The sequence below is a fragment of the Aquarana catesbeiana genome, unplaced genomic scaffold, assembly GCF_042186555.1.
Source record: "Aquarana catesbeiana isolate 2022-GZ unplaced genomic scaffold, ASM4218655v1 unanchor233, whole genome shotgun sequence".
Taxonomy (NCBI): domain Eukaryota; kingdom Metazoa; phylum Chordata; class Amphibia; order Anura; family Ranidae; genus Aquarana; species Aquarana catesbeiana.
The window spans coordinates 3,226,367-3,251,428 of NW_027362661.1; the positions used below are offsets into that span (position 1 = coordinate 3,226,367).

Genomic DNA, 25,062 nt, shown 5'->3' on the forward strand with positions numbered 1-25,062 from the left:
TTGCCCCATAATACTGCCCCATCAAAATTTCTTCATCAAAATTGCCCCATCATACTGCCACCATCAAAATTCCCTATCAAAACTGCCCCATCATACTGCCACCATCAAAATTCCCTATCAAAACTGCCCCATCATACTACCACCATCAAAATTCCCTATCAAAACTGCCCCATCATACTGGCACCATCAAAATTCCCTATCAAAACTGCCCCATCATACTGCCCCAATCAAAATTGCCCCAATCAAAATTGCCCCATCAAATTGCCCCATAAAACTTGCCCCATCAAAATTGCCCCATCAAAATTGCCACATCAAACTTGCCCCATCAAATTGCCCCATCAAAATTGCCCCAATCAAATTGCCCCATCAAAATTGCCCCATAAAACTTGCCCCATCAAAATTGCCCCAATCAAAATTGCCCTGTCATGGCCGAGATATTTTACATATTCTATTTTTCATGGAACTTTCAGCTTAGGAGTCGTCACTCCAGGAGAGCGTTCCCCTCCCCCCCCCCCATCAGAGAAGGTCGATTGCTGAAGTCAAGACACAAAAACTCATGTTGAACCCGAATGACCTGAACAATAGAGAACAATAGAGCCGTCTGATAGGAAACCAGCTGACAAGGTCACATGTGTGTCTTCACACCCAAGTCACAAAGACTTCAATTATAGGAAGAGCTTTGGGTAAATAACCCCCATTGTCTCACAGGGTGAGATCACCTCCAGAATAAGAACTCCATGTTGACTTTTCCCTCAGACAATGACTGAGATACGAGATTAATGATACATCAGAAGCACTAACAGGCTCAAGAAGTATCTGAAGAGCCGAATATGCAAAATACGTGTTTGAGATGACTGGAAGGAGGAATTGTTTGGACAGCTAAACCTGATTTAGATCCTCATGGAACCGCTCCAAGGTTCATTTCAAATGCTGTAGGAAAACATTTATAACCTGTATAGATGTGACATTGTACATATATGTCATCATAAAGTAGAAATATAATATTTTAATATAGTACAAACAAAGAATTGTGTTTAGATACCCATCATTGTTATAAAAACATAGAAACCGTGACCACATCTACATGAAAATCCCCAGATAACATGTGTTGTCCCAAGACAAATAGGTCTTCATAGGATATGCGGGAGTCATGCATTAATCCATATAAACATCCATTGTGTGTGATAGTGATTAATCAAATTTATACTAAATGTATTGTATTTTGTACCAATTGCCGGGGTTCCTGAATAATATAGATATATATTCATAAGCCCCAATATATAAATAGATGTCCATTATATAGGGAATATATTTTCTTTTACCAAATAATTCAGAACACATTTTCTGTCCTCAGACACGCCTAGTGGCTGAAGATGATATTGCCTGAGCTCATCAGGTAAATCATTAGAGTTCTCCAACCAATGGGGAATAAGCCAAACCTTCTGGGCTGAGCTCATGATAATTGTATGAGGTTATTGTCCCAGAAGGTATAAAGGATGTGAGGGCCATAGAGAGGATCACAGACCCACACGCCGCATACACCCCCTAGACGATCAAGAAGTCTTCTGATATTTGACCTCTCCCCATCTTACTGGACCTTGTGACTGGAACCACTCAATGTTCTTATAATTGGTCGGACATCTTCCCCTTTTAAACTGTTGGTAAGATACAGACCAGACGAATATTAATGAATCTTTTTCTCTTAAAATTGTAGGGATTGTATTTTCTAGTTTATGTGTTAAGCTTATCATGTGCTGTATGTAGGGTGGTTTATCATGATCATCTGCTGCCCATATGGATTGTCTAGGCCAGTCATGGAGAACCTTGGCACCCAAGATGTTTTGGAACTACATTTCCCATGATGCTCATGCACTCTGTATTGTAGTGGAGCATCATGGGAAATGTAGGTCCAAAACATCTGGGGTGCCAAGGTTCACCATTACTGGTCTAGGCTTGTGTACACGGCTGCTGGTAAACTGACATTCAGAGGCAGTTGGCTGCTTTTTTCAGCTGCCCCTGAACTCATCCAATGTTATCTAATGTGTACATGTACACAGGTTCATTTACCCACTTAACAACCGGCTCATAGCCGAATGACGGCTACAGGGTGGTTTCTTAACTCTGGGAGGGCGTACAGTGACACGTCCTCCCAGAATTCTGCTCTCGCACACCCCCTGGGGCGCGCACCCAAAAACATCCGTGACCGCCGGTTCTAGAGGACCCGGCGCATCACGGATACCGGTAAATGGCTGCTAATCGCGGCTGTTTACCATGTGATCGCTCCGTCAAATGGCGGAGCGATCACATGTAAACAAACATACCTCTTTCCACTCTGTGTACCGATCGGTACACTGTGAGTGGAGCGGGGGAGAGTTCGGATGGCAGCAGCGCTGTGGGCTGCATCTGTAGTGCCCACAGCGGTGCTCTGTGACAACTGCCATCCATCCATCCATGCTCAGCCATCCCTAATGCTCTGCAATACTCTGCAATACCCCACAATACCCCGCAATACCCTGCAATACTCTGCAATACTCTGCAATACCCCGCAATACTCTGCAATACTCTGCAATACCCTGCAATTCCCCGTAATACTCTGCAATACTCTGCAATACCCCGCAGTACCCCGCAATACTCTGCAATACCCCGCAATACTCTGCAATGCTCTGCAATACCCCGCAATACCCTGCAATACCCCACAATACCCCGCAATACTCTGCAATACCCCGCAATACTCTGCAATACCCCACAATACCCCGCAATACCCTGCAATACTCTGCAATACCCCGCAATACTCTGCAATACCCCGCAATACCCTGCAATACACCGTAATACTCTGCAATACTCTGCAATACCCCGCAGTACCCCGCAGTACCCCGCAATACTCTGCAATGCTCTGCAATACCCCGCAATACCCTGCAATACCCCGCAATACTCTGCAATACCCCGCAATACTCTGCAATACCCCGCAATACTCTGCAATACCCCGCAATACTCTGCAATACTCCGCAATATTCTGCAATACCCCGCAATACCCTGCAATACCCCGCAATACTCTGCAATACCCCACAATACTCTGCAATACCCTGCAATTCCCTGCAATACCCCGCAATACACCCGCAATACTCTGCAATATTCTGCAATACCCTGCAATACCCCGAAATACCCCGCAATACTCTGCAATACCCCGCAATACTCTGCAATACCCTGAAATTCCCTGCAATATTCCGCAATACTGCGCAATACTCCGCAATACTCTGCAATACCCTGCAATACCCCGCAATACCCTGCAATACTCTGCAATACTCTGCAATACTCTGCAATACCCCGCAATACTCTGCAATACCCTGCAATTCCCCGTAATACTCTGCAATACTCTGCAATACCCCGCAATACTCTGCAATACCCCGCAATACTCTGCAATGCTCTGCAATACCCCGCAATACCCTGCAATACCCCACAATACCCCGCAATACTCTGCAATACCCCGCAATACTCTGCAATACCCCACAATACCCCGCAATACCCTGCAATACTCTGCAATACCCCGCAATACTCTGCAATACCCCGCAATACCCTGCAATACCCCGTAATACTCTGCAATACCCCGCAGTACCCCGCAATACTCTGCAATGCTCTGCAATACCCCGCAATACTCTGCAATACCCCGCAATACTCTGCAATACCCCGCAATACTCTGCAATACTCCGCAATATTCTGCAATACCCCGCAATACCCTGCAATACCCCGCAATACTCTGCAATACCCCACAATACTCTGCAATACCCTGCAATACCCCGCAATACACCCGCAATACTCTGCAATATTCTGCAATACCCTGCAATACCCCGAAATACCCCGCAATACTCTGCAATACCCCGCAATACTCCGCAATACCCTGCAATACTCTGCAATACCCTGCAATACTCTGCAATACCCTGAAATTCCCTGCAATATTCCGCAATACTGCGCAATACTCCGCAATACTCTGCAATACCCTGCAATACCCCGCAATACCCTGCAATACTCTGCAATACCCCGCAATACCCTGCAATACTCTGCAATACCCCGCAATACCCTGCAATACCTTGCAATACTCTGCCATACCCAGCAATACTCTGCCATACCCTGCAATATTCTGCCATACCCTGCCATACTCTGCAATACTCGGTGATACCCAGCCATACCCAGTCATACTCGGCGATACCCTGCAATACTCAGCCATGCCCAGCTATGCTCAGCCATACTCAGTGACACCCTGCCATGCTCTGCCATACCCAGCCATACTCTGCAATACTCGGTGATACCCAGCCATACTCTGCCATACCCAGTCATACTCGGCGATACCCTACAATACCCTGCCATACTCCGCCATGCTCAGCTATACTCTGCCATGCTCAGTCTCTGTATGTGTCCAGGCTGTGGAAGTCTCACACATGGGGTATCACCGTACTCAGGAGTAGGAGAATCTATTTTGGGGTGTCATTTTTGGCATGTACATGCTATGTGTTAGAAATATTGTATAAATGGACAACTTTGTGTTAAAAAAAATGTGTTTTAACCACTTCCCGCCCGCCGGCTGTCATACGACGTCCTTGACTTTGTGCGGGGATATCTGAATGATGGGTGCAGCTACAGGCATCATTCACATATCAGCTTTTTCAGCCGGCGATTTCCTACACCATAAGAATGATCATAGTGGCTGTTCCACTGCTTGGTCGTTCTTGCAGGAGGCGAGAGGGGACGTCCCCCCCCTCCCGCCGCCCTCCGATGCTTCTACCGACTCACTGCTAGGATCAAAGCCAGGATCTTTTTTTTTTTTTTTTTCAGGCTTCCCAGCCTAGAGGTGAGATGTGGGGTCTTATTGACCCCATATCTCACTGTAAAAAGGACCTGTCATGCCACATTCCTATTACAAGGGATGTTTACATTCCTTGTAATAGGAATAAAAGTGATAAAAAAAAATACCAGGGGTATTGCGGGGTATTGCAGGGTATTGCAGAGTATTGCGGGGTATTGCGGGGTATTGTGGAGTATTGCAGAGTATTGCAGAGTATTGCTGGGTATTGCAGAGTATTTCAGAGTATTTCCGGGTATCCAATGTAGGGTATATCTACAGTGCATTGCGTGGTGTTCTGTTTCTACTACTTTTCTGGTGATGTACACAGCCCACAATACAGTAGACATGTGCGGTTCGTTTCATACAAATCGAAAATTCGTACTTCCTCCTGGGGCTGTACCCCTGCTGTGCTCATTATGAGGGGCTCCCACCATCCCTGTGCTGTGCTGACTTCCTGGGTTTGTACCCCTGCTGTGCTCATTATGAGGGGCTTCCACATCCCTATGATGTGCTCATTATGAGGGGCTCCCACAATCCCTGTGCTGTGCTGACTTCCTCGTCAGCACAGGGATGGTGGGAGCCCCTCATAATGAGTACAGCAGGGGTACAAACCCATGAAGTCATCACAGGGATGGTGGGAGCCCCTCATAATGAGCACAGCAGGGGTACAAACCCAGGAAGTCATCACAGCACAGGGATGGTGGGAGCCCCCTCATAATGAGCACAGCACAGGGATGGTGGGAGCCCCTCATAATGAGCACAGCAGGGGTACAAACCCAGGAAGTCAGCACAGCACAGGGATGGTGGGAGCCCCTCATAATGAGCACAGCAGGGGTACAGACCTAGGAGGAAGTGAGCACAGCACAGGGATGGTGGGAGCCCCTCATAATGAGCATAATGAGTCCGACGACTGGCACATTGAGAAAGGTATTTTTTGCTTTTTAAATTCATCATAACGAACGTTCATAGTTGTTACGAAAAGTTAACGAACCTAACGAAAATTCGTATTTCGTGCGAATCCACGGCTAATACGAAACGGAACGGAACTAAACAAATTTATTGACGGTGCACATGTCTACAATACAGTGCAACCGTAGTGCAGTTGCTACTACTTTTCTGGTGGTGTACACAACACACAATACAGTGCAACCGTAGTGCAGTTGCTACTACTTTTCTGATGGTGTACACATTACTTAATACACTGCAGCCATAGTGCAGTTGCTACTACTTTTCTGGTGGTGTATACAGCACATAAAACAGTGCAACCGTAGTGCAGTTGCTACTACTTTTCTGGCGGTGTACACAGTACACAATACAGTGCAGCCATAATGCAGTTGCTACTACTTTTCTGGTGGTGTACACAGCACACAACACAGTGCAGTGTGGTGTTGCCAAACAAAATATACATTATATCACAGGCCACTAAAAGAGGGCAAGCAGGCTCTGTGTCTACAGTCAACAGTGCTGGTCGCGGACATGGTGCATCCCCTGCAGGTGGCCGCGGGGCACGCTTGTCCTTTTTTTCTGCTGCTGGCTGTGCTATTGAGCCAGAACATGCAGAAGAGTTTGTGGAGTGGATAACAAAGCCGTCCTCACCCTCCTCATCCTCTGTCACCCAGGCTCAGAGTAGTTTGCTTTCCGTTTCCAATGCAGCTGCCAAAGTGGCCTATTCCACCGGCTCCTTGTCCACAGTCACTTCTTCCGTAGCCCCACCATCATGCACGGAGGAGTCCCCCCGAACTATTTGACCACAGTGTTGGGTACATGCTGATGGAGGATGCGCAGTGATTAGAAGGCTCCGATGTTGGTTCCCAGGTTGAGGAAGGGAGTAACGTGAGCCTAGAGAGAGGGGGTGCCCGAGAAGGACTAGAAACTGGCAGTCATGTTCCCCCAGCCGCAGCATACTGCTAAGTTTGCTCCAGTGATGAGGAGGGAGGGGATGATGAGGTTACTGACTCTACTTGGGTGCCTAATAGAAGAGAGGAGGAGGAGGCACAAATCCAACGAGACAGGATGTCCTCTAGGGGGCAGCTTAAGGGCAGCCACCCTACTGCATCACACCGCAGAGTTCCGCAGGTGCAGGTTGCTGCTGACACCTCGCTGATTTTGAAAAGTTCCTTGGTGTGGGCCTTTTTTGACACGTGTGCAGCAGATCACACCGTTGCTGTTTGCAACCTATGTCTGAAGCGGATCAAGCGTGACCAGAACAGCAGCCGCTTGGGCACCACATGCTTGACCAGACATTGTGGAAGGCAATGTTTTGGCCTCGTTGGTCAGGGTGGTCAGCAGTAAGGTGCATTTTACGGCTGACTCATGGTCCAGCAGGCATGGGCAGGGACGTTACCTTTCCTTCAAGGCGCACTGGATAACTCTGCTGGCAGCTGGGAAGGATACAGGACAGGGTTCAGTATTGTTGGAGCTTGTTCCACTACCACGCATCCAAAATGCTAGTGGTCAGTCTGCCACAGCTCTCTCCTCCACCCCCTCCTCTTCTTCTTCCTCTATGGCCTCTTCTTCTGATTTCTCCTCTGAGCCAGTGGTGCTCCGTAAGCGGTCAAGGGCCTACGCAAGCACTCAGGCAAAAAGATGCCATGCGGTGCTTGAGTTGGTCTGCTGAGGAAACAGGAGCCATACTGGGGCAGAGATTCTATCAGCCCTGTAGGGGCAGGCTCAGAGGTGGTTGACGCCACACCAGCTTCAGCCAGGAATGGTTGTATGCGACAATGGCACCAACCTTCTCTCCGCCCTCTGACAGGGACACTTGAACCATGTCCCATGTTTGGCACACGTCCTGAATTTGGTGGTGCAGTGGTTCTTGAGCAGGTACCCAGGCTTACAGGATCTCCTGAGGCAGGCCAGAAAAGTCTGTGGTCATTTCTGCCGGTCATACAATGCCAGTGCTCGGCTGGCTGATATTCAAAAGGAATGCAACCTGCCAACCAACCTCCTCATTTGTGACATGCCCATCAGGTGGAACTCAACGTTGGTAATGCTGCAGCGGCTGCACTCACAGCAGAGGGCCATCAATGAGTACCTGTGTGAGTATGGCATCAGGACAGGGTCAGGGGAGCTTGGCTTTTTTTCGCCATGCCAGTGGCTACTTATCAAGGATGCATGCACTGTCCTGTCACCATTTGAGGAGGCCACGAGGATGGTGAGCAGCGACAATGCATGCATCAGTGATACTGTCCTTCTTGTCTTCCTGTTGGAGCACACGCTTTGTGGAATAATGGACAGGGCACTTGAGGCAGAACAGCGGGAGGAAGAGAAGGACTTACCTCTCAAGGCCCCCTTTATCCAGATAGAATTCCTGTGGGCCCGCCAAACACACAGGAAGAAGAGGAGGATTGTGTCAGCATGGATGTAGAGGATAACACTCAGCAGCAGTCTTCAAGGGATGGTTTTCAGTCCCCAGAAACCCAAGGAGTTGTACATGGTTGGGAGGAGGTAGTTGCTGACAATGTCATCCTCAGTGACCCAGAGGACTCACAATCGAATGCGAAAGGACCCTAGGATTCGTGGTATCAAGGAGAGGGATCATTACTGGCTGGCAACCCTTCTTGATTCACATTACAAGGATAAGGTTGCAGAATTCATCCTGCCTTCGCAGAGGGAGCAGGGGATGAAACATCTTCAGGAGGCCATGAAGAAAGGTGTGTGCAATGCGTTTCCAGACCCTGGGGGGTTACAATTTCCTGGTGCTGGACAACGTGTTGCTGAGGCTTTGGTCAGTCAGAGGAAGAGCGGTGGAGAAGGTGGCCGGCTGACCGATTGCCTTTAGACAATTTTTTAGTCCTCAGCGCCAAGGCCTGATCAGTTCAAGCAACCATCGCCAGCGTCTGCATTACATGGTGCAGGAATATCTAGGGGCAAGAGCAGACCATTCCAACAGACCATCCACTGGGTTACTGGGTCTTGAGGATGGACCACTGGCCAGAACTTGCTCAATATGCAATTGAGCTACTGGCCTGTCCTGCATCCAGCGTTCTTTATGAACGCATATTCAGTGCTGCTGGAGGGTTTGTAAAGGATCATAGAGTGCGCCTGTCCACAGACTCCGTTGAGAGGCTCACATTCATAAAAATGAATCAGTCTTGGATCAGCAGCTATCAAGCATGTTAATGTTTTGGTAATGTGTGTAAAATATCAATCACCAGAAATTCCAGTTCTGTATAACATTGTATAACTATACTTGTTAATTAATAAAGTCAAATTATTTACTTATTAATTTTGTTGGGAGATATTTCTACATTGGTAAGAAATCCCCATAAATTAACAAACTCAGGAAAGTATTGTGGTATGTACTGGTTGATGAACAAGTTCATAAATTTACCGTAGGGTTGGAGGCACTGAAAAACAAAACACTGAGATCTTAATTGAGATTCCGTACCACACTCACAACAGCCCCATCATACTGCCACCATCAAAACTGCCCCAATCAAAATTGCCCCATCATACTGCCCCAATCAAAATTGCCCCATCATACTGCCCCCATCAAAATTGCCCCCATCATACTGCCCCATCAAAACTGCCCCATCATACTGCCACCATCAAAATTGCCCCATCATACTACCCCCATCAAAACTGCCCCATCAAAATTGCCCCATCATACTGCCTCCATCAAAATTGCCCCATCAAATTGCCCCATCATACTGCCACCATCAAAATTGCCCCATCATATTGCCTCCATCAAAACTGCCCCATCAAATTGCCCCATCATACTGTCACCATCAAAATTGCCCAAATTAAAATTGCCCCATCATACTGCCCCCATCAAAACTGCCCCATCATACTGTCCCCCATCAAATTGCCACCATCAAAATTGCCCCGTCATACTGCCCCATCAAAGTTGCCCCATCAAAACTGCTTCCATCAAAACTGCCCAATCATACTGCTCCCATCACAATTGCCCCATCATACTGCCACCATCAAAATTGCCCCATCAAATTGCCCCCATCATACTGTCACCATCAAAACTGCCACAATCAAAATTGGCCCCATCATACTGCCCCATCAAAATTGCCCCATCATAGTGCCACCATCAAAAACGCCTCCTCAAAATTGCCCCATCATACCGCCCCCATCAAAATTGCCCCATCATACCGTCCCCATCAAAATTGCCCCATCATATTGCCAACAACAAAAATGCCCCATCATACCGACCCCATCAAAATTGCCCCATCATACTGTCCCCGTCAAAATTGCCCTCATCAAAACTGCCCCATCATAATGCCACCATCAAAATTTCCCCATCAAACTACCCCCATCAAATTGCCCCATAAAAACTGCCCCATCAAAACTGCCTCATCCAAACTGCCCCAATCAAAATTGCCCCATCATACTGCCACCATAAAGATTGCCCCATCAAAATTGCCCCCATTATACTGCCCCATCATATTGCCCCCATCAAAACTGCCCCATCAAAGTCAATCTGTATGAAGCTGCTGCCTGGTGACAGGACTGGTCACTGGAGACTGGGCACCTCTGCTCAGAGAGTTCCTCCTCACTCATATCTTGTGGATATGGAAGGCAATCTCTACCGCCGCAATCGAGTGGACCTGCGAGTGGCAGAACATCTCATAGCACAAACCTATGGGCATCCTGCACATGATCCTCCCGAGGTGCTCAATGCCCCTAGTCCTACAATGCCCCTAGTCCTACAATGCCCCTAGTCCCACAATGCCCCTTGTCCTACAATGCCCCTAGTCCTACAATGCCCCTAGTCCCACAATGCCCCTTGATCCTTGTTCCACAATGCCCCTAGTCCCACAATGCCCCTTATCCTATAATGCCCCTTGTCCCACAATGCCCTTGTCCCACAATGCCTCTAGTCCTTCAATGCCCCTTGTCCCACAATGCCCCTTGTCCCACAATGCCCCTTTGTCCTACAATGCCCCTAGTCCCACAATGCCCCTTGTCCTACAATGCTCCTTGTCCCACAATGCCCCTAGTCCCACAATGCCCCTAGTCCTACAATGCCCCTAGTCCCACAATGCCCCTAGTCCCACAATGCCCCTAGTCCCACAATGCCCCTTGTCCTACAATGCCCCTAGTCCCACAATGCCCCTTGATCCTTGTTCCACAATTCTCCTTGTCCCACAATGCCCCTAGTCCCACAATGCCCCTAGTCCCACAATGCCCCTTATCCTACAATGCCCCATGTCCCACAATGCCCCTTGTCCCACAATGCCTCTAGTCCTTCAATGCCCCTTGTCCCACAATGCCCCTAGTCCTACAATGCCCCTAGTTCCACAATGCCTCTTGTCCCACAATGCCCCTAGTCCTACAATGCCCCTAGTTCCACAATGCCTCTTGTCCCACAATGCCCCTAGTCCCCAATGCCCCTAGTCCCACAATGCCCCTTGTCCTACAATTCCCCATGTCCTACTGGACCACGTAAGCAAGGCAGAGACAATACTACGATCATATCTGAAGGATACCATGAGGATGACATAATGAAGCCACATATACCAGTAAGTTCTTCTGTACCAAACACACCAGCCAGGAAAGAGAGCAGCTCTTCAACACCTTCTGGAGCTGAACAGCATTCCCCAGGCAAAATCACTGTGGTCTTGTGCAGCGTTCGAGTTTCAAAACTGCCAAAAAGACTCAATCTGTAGTGTATCTACCAGTAACACAGTATGTTATGTATAAGATGGATTGAATGTAAAAAAAAGGAGATGTTATGGAGTTCTTATACAAACACAGTGACCCTATTGTAATATACCCTATGGTAATAATATTGCATTGCTTATACTTCCTGTTTCCTGTTATACAATTCAACATGACTCCTCAAACAGCTTGCAGTGTCTTCATTTCTATACTTGGAAATAGCCGTGTTCACACTACGAGACATTTTTTGAGCTGCAGTTCCTCTAAGCTCCACAAGGTGGTGATCTCACCTCTACCCAAACAGGAAGTCTCTATGGAATACAGACAGGAAGTGATGTCAGGTAAAGGCGGCATTCTTTTTGGTAAGACGTAGAGAGAAGACTGCAGGATTTGGCAGCAGAGGAGGTAATACGTAGATTAACCTCTTCAGGGGGTTCAGTTGATGATTAATATATCTTGTTTCCAAAGCTGGCCATACATGGTTCAGTTTTATCATTCAGCCAATGGAATGAGAGGAAAAAACTGAAGTGATTCCCCCATCCACACATTGGAGGGGGATGGGGGAATCCTCCCCGCTGCACTATTGTATTCTGACAATGGGGGGCGCTCCTCCGCTCTCAGAATACACAGATCAGTGATGAAGCTATTGGCTGCAGCCGCTGATGGAGTGACTTTTATCCGGCAGTGACCACACATGGATGGAAATGTGACCGATCCCTGCTGAACCAGCTGAATTTCCATGTCTCTATGGTCACCATAAGTGACTTCCTCCCCTCCCCCTCATCTCCTTCATTATGTAAGTCATGCTGAGATAATCTCCCATTGGCTGAGCAATATTCTCATTTGTCTCTGAGCTCCTTCTTGCTATTCCTCGTCCTGCCTGTTGTTTCCTTGGATTGATTTTCTGTGTAGTGACCCCGGCTTCATCTCTTGGATGCGCTCCTCTGTTGCTTGTCCTGACCTTTATCCTGATTCCTGGATCTCCTCCTCAGCTCTCCTCCATATCCTCTTACACAGCTTTTCTCCACACCTGCAGTGATCCTGGGGGGTGGAAACTTGGCACCAACACTCAGCAAAATCCATCCCCACCATTAGGAGCTCTGGAGAAAATTGTCTGCTATTTACACTCCGTTCCTCCGCACATCACCTGATCACATGAGAGCTTACTTTCACAGATTCCTGACAGATTTCTGTATGGTAAAGGTCAAAGTTCACTCTTCAGTTTAGGAGAGGTAGGACGCACCCAAGAACAATGATTTGGTTTGCACAGGAGCCTCATATAGAGGACCCCTCAAATCTCCCCATCCAAATGTCCCTCCATCCAGAGCCTATATGTCCTATGACATCACACTGACCTCGCAGCTCCCCCTCCCAATGTCCCTCTATCTCTTTTTGGTTTCTGATGCTCTTAGGATGTGGGCGGGCCCTTGGCATCCTCACTAGCAAAGTGGACTGTTGGTCCTGCATTGTATGTAATGACATCAGAATACCTGCTACAAGCTTTGAACCTGCATAGTGTGAGGGTCCTGTGTGGGTAAATTATACCTCAGTCTGAAGTGGGGCTTTCATAAAATGGAGACCTGAATGGTGAGGTGAGGAGGATTCTGGGAATATCATTTAATTTTAGTATTTGTGTTCAGATCTAGAGTTTTCCTCCTGTGAAGTCTGGAGATCATATGACCATCACATTGCCTCCACCCCCCTCCCTGATACAATAGAGAAATACAAAGAAGATCCTAGAAGACACCAGAGAGATCATTGAAGAGAGGTGAGCGGTGCTGGGAATTCTGGGACATTATCCAGTAACAGACAAGGGATGTGTCTGGATGGTGACTGTATCATTGTGTGTGTCAGGTTCCTATAAGGTGTCAGGATGTCACTGTCTATTTCTCCATGGAGGAGTGGGAGTATTTAGAAGGACACAAGGATCTCTACAAGGACGTCATGATGGACAATCAGCCGCCCCTCACATCACCGGGTAAGAGGAGACTTTATTGTAAAGGAGAGAGCAGTACGGAGGCTCCACCTAGATCCCCCATCATCTGATAAACACATAGAAACAATGTATTCAGTCAGTGTGTGTGTTTCCTACAGATGGATCCAGTAATGGGAACCCACCAGAGAGATGTCCCCGTCCTCTTTATTCCCGGGATTCCACACAGGAAGGTCACACCATCCCTCACCATCATCAGGTAGATGAGGAACAATCACTGATAGTATCATTAGGATCTGTACATTGCCTGCATTGTTACCTTTGATGTCATTTTTATTATATATTCAGGGTGGAAAACTGAGAGATTCTAAAGTTGAAGTTAAAGAAGAGATAAAAGAGGAGGATGATGAGGATGGGGTGATGGAGGAGTCAAAGTATCTTAACCACTTTAGCCCCGGAAGGATTTGCCCCCTTCCTGACCAGGCCATTTTTTGCACTGCGTCGCTTTAACTGACAATTGCGCGGACATTGCACCCAACCAAAATTGACGTCCTTTTTTTCCCCACAAATGGAGCTTTCTTTTGGTGGTATTTGATCACCTCTGCAATTTTTATTTTTGCGCTATAAACAAAAAAAGAGTGACAATTTTGAAGAAAAAACATAATATTTTGTACTTTTTGCTAAAATAAATATTCCAAAAAAATTAAAATTTCTTGAGCAGTTTAAGCTGATATGTATTCTTCTACATATTTTTGGTAAAAAAATTGCAATAAGCATATATTGATTGGTTTGAGCAAAAGTTATAGCGTCTACAAAAAAGGGGATATGTTTATGGCATTTTTATTATTATTATTTTTTTTTTTTACTAGTAATGGCGGTGATCTACGATTTTTATCAGGAGTGCGACATTGTGGCGGACAGATCGGACACTTTTGACACCTTTTTGGGACCACTGACATTTATACAGTGATCAGAGCTAAAAAATAGCCACTGATTACTGTATAAATGTCACAGGCAGGGAAGGGGTTAACACTAGGGGGCGATCAAGGGGTTAAATGTGTTCCCTCACTGTGTGTTCTAACTGTGGGGGGATGGGACTGACTGGGGGAGGAGACTGATCCTACTTAGTAGAAAAACACGATCTGTCTCTACTCCCCTGACAGAACCGGGATTTGTGTGTTTACACACATAGATCCCCATTCTGGCTCTGTCAGGAGCAATTGTGGGTGCTCGGCGGCCATGCGCATTGGCTCTGGGGACACGCCATGTGCGCGTACATCTCCAGCTTCACATGCCTGCTATATCGATTTAAAGAGCCAACGTACAATGACGGCGATTCGCGCAGCCATGCCAACCTGCAGCAGTACAACTGCGACAGTTGGTCGGCAAGTAGTTAAAGAACACAGAGATCTGTACCAGGACACCATGGTGAAGTTGTCCAGCTACAGAAACCCACAAGAGAGATGTCCCCATCCTCTGTATTCCCGGGATTCCACACAGGAAGGTCACACCATCCCTCACCATCATCAGGTAGATGATTGACAATTATTGGTAGTTGTGATTTATAGACAGTATGTTAGTTACGATGAATATTTTATTTTATATTCAGAGTGGAAAAGTCGGGGATGATAATATTGATGTTAAAGAAGAGTATAAAGAGGAGAATGAGGAGTATGGAGTGATGGAGCCACCTAATACCAGGAACCCACCAGAGAGATGTCCCCGTCCTCTGTATTCCCGGGATTCCACACAGGAAGATCACACCATCCCTCACTGTTACAAGGTTGGTGGGACGGAGCATCTAGAACATGGACTTGTGGAGACAATGTGGATTTTTTTATGTGATGTCACAATGATAAAGCTTATATCTTACAAATGATATTCTCTCTCATTTTCTTGATTTAGAGTGGAGATCCAATCGATATAGAATTTGAGGTGAAAGCAGAAGAAGAAGAGAGGTATGTGAGGGATGATCAGCAGTCTATGGAGGAGGATGGAATAACGGGGACATTTATAGAGGAGGACACTCCTACAGAGATCAGCACAGGTGGGTCATTAACACTAAATACATTCCTCCTCCCATACTGCTCACTGATTGGTCCAGAGTAAGGTGGGGACTGGGTGATATCAGCCTGTAATCCCCTGGTCACTTTCCTGAGCTGTGTTCCCCTTCCTGTATTCCTGTCAGATAATTTTCCGTCTCTGTGCTGCAGACACAATTTATGTATCTAGACTGGATTTATGGAGATTCTGGGGTTCAGCTAATAGTAAAATGTTGCTTTTCACCATAGGTGGACATAAGCATCTGGGGTATGTGCTTTGGGTCTTGTACCCCATACCCGAGTCTAGCAAAATCTCTGATAGAACAATTCTCCCAGGGTCACTTGTTCTGTAGTCTGCTGGCTGTGCCGGGTGGAGGGATATGTCTGTATAGTCTCAGACCCAAGTCACTGAGTGCAGTCTAAGGAGATGGGAGGCAGCGGTGTTGGACCTCTGCAACTTGTCTACAGTAAACATTTAAAGGATCACTAAAGATATATATATTTTTTTATTAAAATAACAAACATGTTATACTTACCTCCACTGTGCAGTTCATTTTGCACAGAGTGGCCCCATACCTGGTCTTCTGGGGTCCCTCGGCGGCTGTCTTGGCTCCCCCCCCGCAAGGACCCAACACCTTCATGCGAGCTCCCTCGCATGGTGTTATGTGCTTGCGGGCGCGCTCCCGTGATACAGCCGGCGGCCATAGCCTACTCACTGTATCACTCGGCCCCGCCCCCCGGTGCACCGCGTCATTGGATGTGATTGACAGCAGCACGAGCCAATGGCTGCGCTGCTTTCAATCCATCCACTGTAACCAATCGACGGCCAGGCTGAGCGGTGAAGAGGATGCCGGGGGCGAGCGCGGGACTTTCGAGGGGTCAGGTAAGTAAAACGGGGGGGCTGGGGGACCGGTATTGTCGGATGTTATTTAACCTTAATGCATTCTATCTGCTCATGTCTAGTAATAATCTTTTTATTTCTATTTTAGTAGATGGACGGGAGATGAGGAAAACCTCAGAGGATTGTCTCACTTTGTCTCCAGACTGTAAAGTAGAAGATGAGGACATCACACAGTATAGTCCAGGAGAAAACCCGACTACCTCAAATGTCCATCCGGCACCACACAGTGTAGATGGACCATCGTATTCCTCTTATCCTGAGGAACCTCAGACTGTGAGGGACGGTGCCGTCCTTCCAACAGAGAAGAGGTTTTCTTGTACTGAGTGCGGGAAATGTTTCCGTTGTAAATACAATCTTAATGTGCATATAAGATCTCACACAGGAGAGAAGCCGTATTGCTGTCCTGAGTGTGGGAAATGTTTTTCAGTGAAATCCAGTCTTTACGCACATCAGACATCTCACACGGGGGAGAAGCCGCATTCCTGTCCTGAGTGCGGAAAATGTTTTTCAGTGAAGTCCAGTCTTTCCAAACATCAGAGATCTCACATGGGAGAGAAGCCATATTCCTGTCCTGAGTGTGGGCAATGTTTTAGTAAAAAATCAGAACTTGTCATACATCAGAGATTTCACACAGGAGAAAAGTCGTATTCCTGTCCTGAGTGCGGGAAATGCTTTATCCAAAAATCACAACTTGTCGTACATCAGAGATCTCACACAGGGGAAAAGCCGTATTCCTGTCCTGAATGCGGGAAATGTTTTTCACGGAAGACCCATCTCTCCAGACATCAGAGATCTCACACAGGGGAGAAGCCGTATTCCTGTGCTGAGTGCGGGAAATGTTTCACCGATAAATACAATATTGATGTGCATAAAAGATCTCACACAGGGGAGAAGCCGTATACCTGTCCTGAGTGCGGGAAAAGTTTTTCACAGAAGTCTGATCTTTCCAAACATCAGAGATCACACACAGGGGAGAAGCCATATTCCTGTCCTGAGTGCGGGAAAAGTTTTTCACAAAAGAATGATGTTTACAAACATCAGAGATCTCACACCGGGGAGAAGCCTTATTCCTGTCTTAAGTGCGGGAAATGTTTTTCACAGATGTCTGCTCTTTACACACATCAGAGATCTCGCACAGGGCAAAAACCATATTCCTGTCCTGAGTGTGGGAAAAGTTTTTCACAGAAGTCTGATGTTTCCAGACATCAGAGATCTCACACTGGGGAAAAACCTTATTCCTGTCCTGAGTGCGGGAAATGTTTTTCACAGACGTCTGCTCTTCATACACATCAGAGATCGCACACAGGGCAAAAACCATATTCCTGTTCTGAGTGCGAGAAATGTTTTTCACGGAAGACCCATCTTTCCAGACATCAGATATCTCACACGGGGGAGAAGCCGTTTTCCTGTCCTGAGTGCGGGAAATGTTTTTCACAGAAGTCCCATCTTTACCTACATCAGAGATCTCACACGGGGGAGAAGCCGTATTGCTGTCCTGAGTGCGGAAAATGTTTTTCAGATATGTCCGGTCTTTACAGACATCAGAGATCTCACAGGGGGGAGAAGCCGTATTCCTGTCCTGAGTGCGGCAAATGTTTTTCACAGAAGTTCAATCTTTCCAAACATCAGAGATCTCACACAGGGGAGAAGACACTTTCCTGAGTGAGGGAATTTTTCTGCACTGAAGTCCTGTCTTCCTGTACATCAGGGATCCACACAACCCTTGAGGTGTATTAGTGCCTTGAGTGCGGGAAATGTCTTCTATATGAATGTTGCTGGACATCACAGCTCTCATGTGGGGAAGAAGCACACCCTGATATACACCTCAGATATACACCATGGCTGATCTTCATCATGTAAGAAACAGTTCATAAGGAGATCAGAGATCACCAAAGACATGGATGAAGTGTTGTACCGTGTTGGCCATTGATAGCAGTAAAAAAATAAAAATGGAGTCATTACCTTTCATTGGCTGAGTACATTTTGTGGTGTAAGATTTCACAAACACTTAGAGGTCTATTAAAAAAAAAAATTTGAACACATATGACAAGTATTTGTCCATCTGTGAGAAATGTTGGTCATGTTTATTTTTTAACCACTTACGGACCACCCGCTGTCATTATACGGCGGCATTTTGAAGTAGAATATTGTTGTTATGGCAGCAGCTAGCTACCATAACCCTGGTATCCACTTCTTCAGCAGGCGGTCAGCTTTCAGTGAAACGTGGTCCCAGTAGTGGATTCACCGCAAGATCACTTTTATAGGTGGGGCCACCCCCCCGACGTGCTCCGCCGATTACCGGAGCTGCCGGCAGTGGCGGAGGCGATCGCGTCCTCCTCCCTGCTTGGCATGGAGCTGAGTGAGGGGAAGATGGCCCCCGCTCGGCTCCATACAATTGTAGGGTGGAAGCGACGTCAAAATGTCACTTCTGCCCATAGCTCTTAAAGAAACATTTTTTTTTCCAAACTATTTTTTTATTGCATTTTAGTGTAAAATATGAGATCTGAGGTCTTTTTGACCCCAGATCTCACATTTAACCACTTGCCGACCGCTGCACGCCGATATACGTCGGCACAATGGCAGCATGCTTTTTTTCTATTACAAGGAATGTTTACATTCCTTGTGATAGGAATAAAAGTGACACAATTTATTATTATTTTTTTAAAGAACAGTGTAAAAATAAAAAGTAAAAGAAAAAAAAAAATTTTAACGCGCCCTGTCCTGCCAAGCTCACGTGCATAAGCGTACGTAAGTCGCGCCCGCATATGAAAATGGTGTTCAAACCACACATGTGAGGTATCACCGTGATCATTAGAGCGAGAGCAATAATTCTAGCCCTAGACCTCCTCTGTAACTTAAAACATGCAACCTGTAGAAATTTTTAAACGTTGCCTATGCAGTGTTAATTTTGGCAGCAAATTTTAATTTAGTTTAGGACTAAAATGGCATTGTAGTTTTAGTCCTGTTTTAGTCTTCTGCAAGTGTTTTAGTTGTATTTAGTAAACTAAATATCCAGTTCATTTTAAACGACTGAAACTCATTTTAGTTGTCTAAAATCTAATGGGTGTAGTTAAATTGTAATGCATTATTTAAGCATTTCTCTACAATTTCCAAACTCATTATATACTGTTGCCGGAGTGAAAAATTAAATATGTTGTTATTAATGGTTAGGTTTGAACGTGCACTACAGACACAGATTTAGTCGTTATATAACGTCTTTATTTAAGTAAAACCTTTTTGTCAAGAATATTGCTGTTTTGACAAAAGGGTAACGTAAAAATACCAAAAAAACAAATAATAGGAACACTTTGCGTGACTGTCATGCGAACAGTAAAGCATCCTAAGACCATTCATGTGTGTGGTTGGCTGCTTCTCAGCCAAGGGAGTGGTGGGCCCACTCACAATTTTGCCTAAGAACACAGCCATGAATAAATGGTACAAAAACATCCTCAGGCCCCGAGAACAACTTCTCCCAACCATCTAAAAACAGTTTGCTAGTGAACAACAATGCCTTTTCCAGCATGATGGAGCTCCTTACCATAAGGCAAACGTGATAACTAAGTGGTTTTGGGAAGTGGGAACAAAAAACTGAAATTTTGGGTCCATGGCCAGGAAACTACCCAGAACTTAATGCCTTTGAGAATTTGTGGTGGTCATGGTCAATCCGACCTCAAGAGGCTGGTGAGTGAACCAAAAAAACCCACAAATTCTGACAAGCTGCAAGCACTGATTATGCAAGAATGGGCAGTGCCAGTGCCAGATCAGTCAGGAATCAGGATGTGGCGCAGAAGTTGATTGACATTGACAACATGCCACGATGCCGGGCCCAGGGCGAATTGTGTCGAATTGAGGTCCTGAAAAAAAAGGGTCAACACTGAAAATATTGACTGTTTGCATAAACTTAATGTAATTGTCAATAAAAGCATTTGACACTTATGGAATGCTTTACCAGATACAATGATCTGACACAAATGTCGGATCATGTATACCAGATACATCTGACACAAAAAGATCTAAAAGCACTGAAGCAGCACTGGCAGACGTTGTCAAAATTTATATTGGTGTCATTTTGGCCATAGCTGTACATGGCCAAGTACAGCACACACAGACAGCAGCACAGGCACTGTTACTGCCAGTCTGGCACAGGCACAGCATAATAAACCAATACATGGGGGGTAATGCTTATTTCTACAATAAGAATATGTTTACTGTCAGTTTATTATTTCAACAGTTCTAATTCTCAGATACATTCAAAGAAAAAGTGCACAGTCTACAATAATGCCATTAGTGTGTGGATTTACTGGATTATAACAGTCACCACTTTTTATCAACTCCTCTCTCTCTCAGCATTCACAATGACAATAATAGAGGTAAATATCACACTAAAAGACTACTGGGGCAGGACCCCGGCGTAAGGTAAGGCTCAAAGGTATGCTCTTTTTGACAATCTATTACCTTTACGGATCTATTTTTCTTTTTTATTTGTGTGATATTTATATTTTCAAATTTGTCAATGCTAAGAGAGAGAGTACAAGACAACAAGTGGAAAAAAAGTGGTGGTTGTTGTTATTGTTCCACATACTAATGGCATTTGTAGCCTAAGCCTCAGCCTGTGCATTTTTCCTATGAATTTAACTGACAATTAAAATTGTTAAACTATTGATTCTTCCTATCACAATAAGCACAACCCACAAGTATTAGGTATGCTTCTTATGTTAGAAATAGAAATATCTGAAGAGAATAATCAAACACTCCTATTTGTTTTGATTCATTTTAAGAAAAGCACTTCGTGCCAACATGACAATTGCTCTATTCTGCTGACCTTTAGAGAGGTCACCTGTAACACTGAATACCCTCTATGCAAAGGCTTGAGAAGCTGGCATAGCCAGCAGGTCTAATGCAAAATGTTTTAGCTGGTGATAAAAAGTGTCACCTCTTGACAGCCAAAAATCTGTTGCTGTGTCCTCACTGATGACAACTTGGTGCAAAAGCTCTTATATATTATATTTTCTGATCTGCTGCTCTATGCTGTTTGGGGAGATCCTCTGCCTGGGTCTTCTGCAGCATTTAGAAAGAAACTGAAAGACTGGCTGCTTAGATGTGGGTGCCGGTGGCTGTGCTTCTTCCACTTCCTGCGATAGTTCTTTCACCACATCATCTTCTTCAGACAATTCCTCATGTTCTGTGTGTGGATTTTCTTGTGGCATACTCCTCTGCCTTTTTAAGCAGTTCCTGAATATTCTCATCTGCCACATCAACAAGATGATAGGGTTGACGAAACAAGCAGCTGCTGCAAGTGGAGAGAACATTTCGTCAGTTGGATCTAAGAATGAAGCAAAACACTGGTTCACACTCCCTTTCATTCTATGTGCAATTGTGGCAAGGTCTTGGTAGCTAGTGTTCTGTTTAAAGTCCTCAAGATGGCTGAGCAGATCAAAGAGGGCAGGGACATGGACATGGTGTCACTCTGGAGGATTTTAGTATGTTCTGCAAAAGGCAGCAGTAGGTCATGCAATGATGTGAGCTTTTGCCATTCACTAGGGAGCAAGCTGTCCCATCTCATGTTGTTTGCGATATGGCAGACTGACTCTTTCAGTTTGAGGAGTCTTGCGATCATGTTGAATGTACTTGATGTCAGGTCTGGGCTCAGCCCTTCATTCTCAAAGCTGGCCGCTCAGCTGTCGGCTAATTGCCAGCTCCTATCTCTCCACAGTGACTCACCTGTGGATGATATCCTGCTCGTCAGTCCTGCCTTCTTAAGCCTTCCAGTTAAGATGATTTCTGTCTTCACTTTGGTCACATCTCTAGAGACGCTCTCCTGTGTTCCTGTTAAAGACTTGCTTGGCTGACATTCTTTCTGGCTCCAGATCCTGCTTGCTGTTCTACTACGCTCATCTCTGGCTCCCTGACGTTTTGGCTTGTCTGACTATCCGTTCCGGTTTCTGAACTCTGGCTATGTCTTGACCACGTTTACTCTTTTATTATTAATAAACAAGTGTGATTTAACTGTACTTCTGTCTCAATCTGATTTATGGTTTCTGACACTATCACCTTTAACCTCCAGACACTTAGGTGGAGGTAGTCCTGGCCAAAGAGGCAAACTCCATTGTGAAGAATATAATAGCTGAGAGCAGCTATATTATTACCAAATCTACATTTCATTGTGAATAAAACTTACATAAAAACAAATGATTTATAAGAAATATTTACAGAGTATTGGCTGTACACTCCTGTGGCCAGAATGGCCTTCTAGCTTAATTATGGACATGCTGAGTTATCAGCATAGGTAAACACAGACAATTCTACATAAAATGGAAGATGTGTAAAAGACAACATGACTTCAGAATGGCTGAACTACTTTTCAAATCACATGCCCGTTAATGCAGCCTCTTCAGTGCCAATGAATGCAGCCTGACCAGTGCCTATTAATGCAGCCTGACCAGTGCCCATCAATGCAGCCTGATCAGTGCACATCAATGCAGCCTCAACAGTGCCCATCAAAGCAGCCTCAACAGTGCCCATCAATGCAGGCTCACGATTGCCCATCACTGTAGCCTGATCAGTGCCTATCAATGCAGCCTGATCAGTGCCCATCAATGCAGCAGAAGTCACCCAGTCAGTGAGTGGGAGCTCAGCAGAGGGATGGTTGCAGCAAACCAGGGGCCTGGGGATTTTGGCAGCTTGGAGAGCCCAGGCCGCGAGTAAGCAACCGGTGGCTGCGAGTATGCAGCTAGCGGATCAACACCACAAGTGAGAGGTGACAGAGGCAGGGAATGGGTGGTGGTGTGGCACCCCACAAGTGTATGGGTCCAGGATTCTCAACCAGGCAGGTTGAGGGACTCCAGTGTATTTGCCTGTTTGGGAGGAAACTGGCTTTTCAGTTTCCTCATTATTTAGTAAAGTCCACTTTGGGACCTGGAGCCCGGGGATTTCTTAGAGATCCGGGTGGGATAAAATCCCCAGTCCTGGGTCTGGGTTTTGAGACTCACCAGCACACTGATCAGGTGTGTGTGGGTGGGCCTGATAGTGTCAGGACCATGGTTCTGGGCTCAACACTCCCGAGGAGTCCAGGTTTGCAAGGGAGAAGCCAGAGAGTGCAGGTGTGCACTGGAGAAGCCAGAGACCAGAGTCTGAGATCACTGACAGGAGTCAGGAGGGCTCCATGTGGGAGCCTGAGCAGTGGCGCTGCTGCTGAAGCGAGCAAGGCGGCTCTGTATTTTTGGTTGGAAGGTTGCATGTGTGAGCCAGGAGGCTGAACATACTGTTTTTTAATGCTGATGCTGAAAAGCCCCTGTGAGGGAAACCCTGTTTTGTTTGATCTGCTTTAATAAAAGTGGGCCAACAATCCCTGAAAAAGAAACATTTGTGTGGACTGTTCTCGCTAGTGGGTGCTGCACTTGGGCTAAATAACCCCCAATATTACAGTATAAAGCAGGGGATGGATGGAGGGAGGCAGGTTATACAAGGGAGACTCAATGGCGATCAGAAGCACGGATGGTGCAGGAGGATGGTCTGAGCTACTGTTACCATCTGCCGCAGTTCACATCCGGACACCCCCCCCCCCACGGCTGGGTAAATTGCCTTGGTGGCCAATAAATTGAGGACCCCTGCCTCAGGGCTTAATAAAATATTTTTAAAAAATTTAGGTCATAGTTTTCTAGTTTCTTACTTTACTTTTTCTGCTACATTGTTGTAGACAGTAGGGGGGTGTAAAATAAAACCTCATAACTTCTTCGATTCTCCTATAAAAATAGTTCCTCTCTTACTCTCTGTAGCTTCTAGGACTCTGTACTTACAAACTACTTCTGATAATACTTTTTACTGTGGCCTTTGCAGTAGCATTTGCCACTGGCCAAACTTCTGGCCATCCATAAAGCATGTTCATACAGACAAAATGCATACTAAGATCCTGACTTGGGCATCTAGATGTATCTTTTTGTAACCGATGAAAGGGATGTTCAGCTTTTGGTAACACCTTTGGTAACAGGTAAAACAAGAAGTGTTATATTATAAAAACAACTGTGGTGAACCCTGGTGCTATCCCACGCTCATTTACTAAGGCAGCCATAACTGCTTGTGACACACGGTCCATGTGTGAAGATGGAGGCAAAAGAGTGACTGGCAGACATACTGTAAAAGAACACCTTTTTCCAAAATCCAGTTTCATAAGAAGTTGCCCACTATGGACCACATGTTCTTCTTGTTCTGGGGTCCTCAAAGTTTAATTATTAATTTCAACTCTACTGGGCCAGAACTAGTAAAAACAAACTTCTAGCCCTTCAAATGGAATCAAAATTATGCACCACCCCAAAAGATATCTATATAAATGTATACTCTTGCTATATAAATGTATACTCTTTTGATAGATCACAGGCTTTGCTAAAGCATGGAGCTCTGTTTCTTGAGCTGTTGTAGAAAGATCCAATGATTCTGAATACAGAGCATCCTTCTGGGTAATAACTGCATACTCAGTATGGGTATTCCCATCTTCGGTATAAAACTGGGATCAAATCTACAAAAAATCTGGGTCTTCAAGGAGTGTGTCCTGCACTGGGCTCACAGCAGCTGATTCCTACGTCATCAATGTAACACATGTGGTTTTCTCTTTGTCTCCAGCCTCATCCAATACAGGCAATAAGGTGGCTGGATTTAAATGTACACATTTTTCATTGTTAGATTTGTACATAAACAACAATACAAATTCAGATTTTGTGAACCTTTCATTTGACAAATATTT

The 25,062-nt window shown here is 45.7% G+C and overlaps 2 protein-coding genes across 6 annotated transcripts in view; one reads left to right on the forward strand and one right to left on the reverse strand.

Annotated features, from left to right (window-relative positions):
- LOC141121841 (uncharacterized) overlaps positions 1–18,568 on the forward strand; it is a 168,785-nt gene extending 150,217 nt beyond the window's left edge. For 2 of the 5 annotated variants that reach the window (XM_073611571.1, XM_073611573.1), the window contains 2 exons: positions 15,288–15,429; positions 16,414–18,373. In XM_073611571.1, the coding sequence (XP_073467672.1) occupies positions 15,288–15,429; positions 16,414–17,987 (1,716 nt within the window). In that variant the 3' untranslated portion in view covers positions 17,988–18,373. Of the gene's footprint in view, positions 1–15,287; positions 15,430–16,413 lie in introns of all 5 variants that reach the window. The other 3 variants (XM_073611574.1, XM_073611575.1, XM_073611576.1) reach the window with 3 other exon arrangements.
- LOC141121905 (uncharacterized) overlaps positions 1–25,062 on the reverse strand; it is a 619,894-nt gene that overhangs the window by 105,780 nt on the left and 489,052 nt on the right. The window lies entirely within an intron of this gene.